Raw genomic sequence first — 5,117 nt, forward strand, 5'->3', positions numbered from 1 at the left:
TAGGGATGAGAGAGATAGGAGGTGAGGGGAGATTGGGCGGAAGGAAGATGAAGAATAGGTTTGGGGGAAGTTGAAAAGGTGCAGCAATGCCTTTCTTTAAATTAAAAAAAAAATGATTTTTTTTCTTTAAATATATTTCTTTGTTAATTACACATGACAAATTTCTAAATTACAAATTACGTCATTGGCAAGTGTAACTCACGTATATGGCCTGCTGCACTCGGGTGTCTACTTGATATAGTTAATAGTCACGTAAAGTGTTTAAATGGCAAAAGGGCCAGTGGAGGTGCCTGTTTGATCGTTGAGGACAACTTAAAGGGGTTGTTTACGTATTTCGCATTTTCCTTTTTTTAAACTAAAACTAATATTCTTTCACTCAATATAAATTGAAATTTATCTAATTGTAGCATATTTATTTCTAAAATCTTATAATTTTAGATTATCAATGCATATAAATTAAGAAAATAATTCTAATTGGCAGAACTTAAATATAGAAGAATTAATCAAAATACTCGCCCGCCCAACTGTTTAAACTGAAAATATCAGTTAAAAATATAACATATACATAATTTATATATTATATGTGTATAATTATGTATACTGAATGTATAAACTATGTATACGACTAGAAAAAGTAAACCATGAACATAGACGACTATTTATGTAAACATCCCTTAAATATAGTGTTATTGTCCCATGCGCAGCATGGGTTATCTTTACTAGTTTACGTAAAAATTGCACGGGGCGCCCTATTTGGTCGCCCTCATTTAACCTATATCCATTTTTTTTAAACTTTTAACTTGTACCCACTTTTTAAAAAACTTCAGCTCCCTTTCTTCTCCGCTTCAGTACCTCACCAGAAGAAAGCAAGGATCTAGATTGAGATCGATATGCATAAAAACAACATCACAAGCTGTGCAAAAGCTACCCTTTCACGTTCTTACTTTATTTTTTAGCTTTTCTTTTTTCCCTTCGAGAATTGGAATGACTGCTCTAGCTCTCTCCTCTGCTTTCTACCCACTAATCCAATCCCCAAGATGATACATGTATATATCCCTCTCTGACCTCTGTTTTTTTCTTGTGCCTTTCACGTTTTTAATTAATTTAAAAATATTTATACCTGCCTAGCTAATACAAGACGAGCAACTGTATGTAATATTAATAGGTGGTAAAAAAACTTCAGCTCTAGTATGTAATATTAATAGGTGGTAAAAAAACTTGAAGTTTCCCAGTTACAACAACTTCAGCTCTAGTATGTAATATTAATAGGTGGTAAAAAAAACTTCAGCTCTAGTATGTAATATTAATAGGTGGTAAAATAACTTCAACTCTAGAGCTGAAGTTTCCAGTTACAACACAAAAACATCAGCTAAGTTATGCGAAAAAGCGGGTACGCTTGCAAATTTTTTTGCAAAGCGGGCACAAGTTAAAATGTGACACAAAAAGCGGGTATAGATGCAAATGCCCCCTAGTTTACTTATGTAACACAAAGTCATTAGGAGAAAAAAATATATATATATTTCATATAATGCATAAGCCAAGTCGAAAGATCTTTTGATTACAAAAAAGAATTATTTAATAACTTTCTGTGATAGTGAGGCAAAGTTGAGTAAATTACTTTACAAAATAAAGTATTATTTTTTGTAAGTAAATATGGTGCAATAAAAAAAAGTTGAGTGACCATGTGTGAAATATCCCCTGGTATTTTTTCCGTGAAAAGAAATCTCCCTTCTCAAATAGTAAGAATGAAAAAAAAAAAAAAAAAGTTCTGTTCTACTATTTTAGGCAACTGAGTCGAAAATACAGCAACATTTGATCAATATCTAAAAATTGTAATGCCACACGGAATATATAAATATTGATGAAGCCATGACGAGGACTTTCCAAATATCGAGATGCTCTAATCGGTCGTAAGCAGAAATGGAGAAACTAGAGAACCTTTACCGTATGAGAGGTACTGGAAACTAGCAGCATGCCAGCATCTTGCGGTCACAAAGAACAAGAGAACTACCAGATTGTCACAAGATCCAGAAAACAAACCTATAACATGCTATGAATTCACTGCAAGGAAATGTGAAAATTTGCTATTACAGTGGGCAGAGTACAAAAGCATTTTGACATCAGCACAGTTTATAGACTATGCTGTTTCACAGAGGGTTGAGATTCAGTAAGTTCGACACATGCAGCAGAGCCAACGGCTTCTACAGGTTTTCCAACAGGAAATATCAACTTCTTAACCTCTACCGAACAAAACTACCACCAGTCCTGTACAAGATCTAGGCCTCTTTCAACTTGCGTTGGATGTACCTTGCGGCACCTCTTCGTATATGCCCGATTCATCATTATATGAGTACCTACATTGATCAAGCCAAAACAGTTGAGGAAGACGCTAGTATTGTCTTTACAAATTGCGGATGACCAGTCCAAAATAGAAAGATTGCAATAGTTGAATGTCATTACCATTGTCCTGATGCTGCATGACAATACAGTCCAGATGCTGGATCATAATAGTGGCCCAAACTGCTGCTGTAGTAATAACTGGTCGACAAAAAGAAAAAAAAGAAAAAAAAATTTAAGTTTGAGAGAGAACAATACCAAAAAATGCACTATGGTAACAGGTAATTAATGGCACATTCCGACTATCGAGACTTGGCAGCTTCTTAAACAATGGAATTGAAGTTCCAATACAGATTGAAAAACAGGAAGCATTCTTATCGCTATTGATATCTTCTATCTGCTCTTATCAAGTCAATAGGAAAGATTAGACAAGCAGGTAACTCATACATATTTTGGTAGTCCTTGCCACTGCTAAAACAAAGATGGATACCATATCATGCAAAGAACTATGCATACTACCATGAACTTCCATAACAAATATTAACATGTTTCGGAACAAGAGTTTTGTGGCCAGAAACTGACGAATGGAATGGGAACCTAAAAGGAATACTTCTGCCAATATTAACTTGAAAAGAATGTAGACACAGTATACGGGGACTAAGTATAAACTATGCCATTATTGGAATTTAGTGAACTCCAGAAAAATCAAGTTCAAATAGATTTAATGGGATCCTCTTCCTTTCGAACTACAACGTTGAATAGCTCTTTGACTAAACAACGGTGATCCCTACAATACTCGAATTTCAAAATGATACAATTTGATCTCTTAATTACCATGACATATGATACTGGAGGGAAAAGGTAGTGCAATGAGCTAAAAGGTAGAAAACATACCCAGAGGACTCATCAAAGACATAATCGCCATGCTGATCACCTACAGTTTACATTGAGTAGGAGTAACATATGTGGAAAGGGGGAAAAAACTAAAAAAAACTCGTCATCTCATCTTACGATAGTATAATGGACTAAATTTGTCAGTAATGTGAACTCTGAATGTGTTTAGGGATCAAATTACCTCCATTAGAGGCAGGATTAGCTGGAACATTTTCATCGTCTTCACCAAACATGTCATATGCATCATCACTCTTATTAGCTGAGTTATATGAATTCGACGAAGCCACATCTGCATTATGCATAGAATGTCCTCCTGCTGTTGCAGTTGACCCACTGGGAAGGAAATGTTCATCGAGGACATTATCGGGCTTAGGCTGCATCGAGTCAATAGATTTACCCTGTCTTGCCTGAGCTAACTTCTCATACCCCTCTGCAGCAATAAAAATGCAAATTAGGAAATGCCCTTACTCATGCAGCTCAAGAGAAATGTAAGTGCACCTAAGTGAAGCATCAATTGTTACTTCAAAAACCTAATATAAAATTTACAGCCTCCAAATCATCCTTATAGTAACTAAAAGGCAATGCCAGCAACCAGGGGAAAAATCTAGCATACTTTTTTGTTTTTCTTTGCATCCTCATCCCTCCACCCTCTTCGCCGGGGGGGAGGAGGGGCTTAACCAGTTTGACTAGGGAAAATAAAAGAATGGAATGTGGAGGAGACAGGACTTCCAACATATATTTTCCACTTCCCAAAGTATGATTATGGTAAGGAAATGCAGAGGTGGAGGAGGGAACAACACAATGGCAAGTACCTGCTTCCCGCTGGAAACTCTCTTGCTTTTCATCATACACATCTGTGAAACAGAAAATAGATTAAAACATAAGTTAAAACAGCCCTTGTTACTATATTCAAAGATTACCTTGCAATTTAGTTATAACGCAAACACACTTACTGTGGTCTCCATTCTCCATCAGCTTCATAGCATCTTCCGTTAGCTGATCAAACAGCTGCTTAGTTTCTGCAGACATTTTGCACTTTTTATTGTTTGAGGTACCTTTCAATCTCCTTAAAGCTTGCAAAACCTGTTGAAAGTATCAAATTTCTGCCCATGAGTTCTAAAGCAATAAAGAATATCAAGTTGATAGCACAAAGATTCTTGATAGAAGCACTCAAACATAACAAGTGGATATCATTATCTTACACAGCCTGCCAAATTTATATGAGCAATAAATACAGGAATGAAAATCAAATGACCAACTTGTATAGTGTAAAATTAACTGTAATGTTGAGAGAACTGGTTGCGATGCTAATTCTGTGTAAGCAAATGCAAATAGGCAACTGATTTATTTAGATGGAAAGATGAATTAAAATAAAACACCAGCTTCTAGAAAGCAATCTCAGCGTCCTGCTTTCATAAACAGTCCACAGTTCAAGGAATTATCAAAAACAAGATGAATGATCACAGCGCTGATGCCCCAGATGCAGACATGGTATAAGAACAAAAAAAAGAGCTAGGCATCTTGAAAGTAAAAGAGAAGGCATGAGTTTTCTGGTGTTCTCAAACAGTCAAACACAAGATATTTTTAAGATTTTAACCTTTCAAGCAAATAAATGAAACAATCATTCGTACAAAATCTTCTATCGTCTTCCTTTAATTGAATAACAACATGTACCTTCAAAGCAACCTATGAATCTAACAGGTTTATTATAGAGAATAGAGAATGCGGCCTGCCAACAAGAAAGTGGACTAGCATTCCAGATGACACACCTCTGCCTGCAGGCACCAGGAACCTTAGGTAAAGGCTTATGCACCAGATACTACAACCTTACACTGGAGGAATATTCTGGTTGACAAGGGCAGATGACCAAATGGGGGGGGAGGGGG

At 36.0% G+C, this 5,117-nt stretch overlaps 1 protein-coding gene across 2 annotated transcripts in view; it reads right to left on the bottom strand.

Annotated features, from left to right (window-relative positions):
- Positions 1 to 1,921: 1,921 nt before the first annotated feature.
- The window catches only part of LOC109207562 (CD2 antigen cytoplasmic tail-binding protein 2), a 12,554-nt gene continuing 9,358 nt past the window's right edge, over positions 1,922 to 5,117 (bottom strand). The window contains exons 5-10 of one of the 2 annotated variants that reach the window (XM_019370501.1): positions 4,185 to 4,314; positions 4,044 to 4,085; positions 3,413 to 3,661; positions 3,232 to 3,271; positions 2,461 to 2,538; positions 1,922 to 2,354 (exon numbers count right to left, since the gene is read on the bottom strand). In XM_019370501.1, the coding sequence (XP_019226046.1) occupies positions 2,288 to 2,354; positions 2,461 to 2,538; positions 3,232 to 3,271; positions 3,413 to 3,661; positions 4,044 to 4,085; positions 4,185 to 4,314 (606 nt within the window). In that variant the 3' untranslated portion in view covers positions 1,922 to 2,287. The remainder of the gene's footprint in view (positions 2,355 to 2,460; positions 2,539 to 3,231; positions 3,272 to 3,412; positions 3,662 to 4,043; positions 4,086 to 4,184; positions 4,315 to 5,117) is intronic. The other variant, XM_019370502.1, reaches the window with a different exon arrangement.

Source organism: Nicotiana attenuata, unplaced genomic scaffold (genome assembly GCF_001879085.1).
Source record: "Nicotiana attenuata strain UT unplaced genomic scaffold, NIATTr2, whole genome shotgun sequence".
In the NCBI taxonomy this organism is placed as follows: Eukaryota; Viridiplantae; Streptophyta; class Magnoliopsida; order Solanales; family Solanaceae; genus Nicotiana; species Nicotiana attenuata.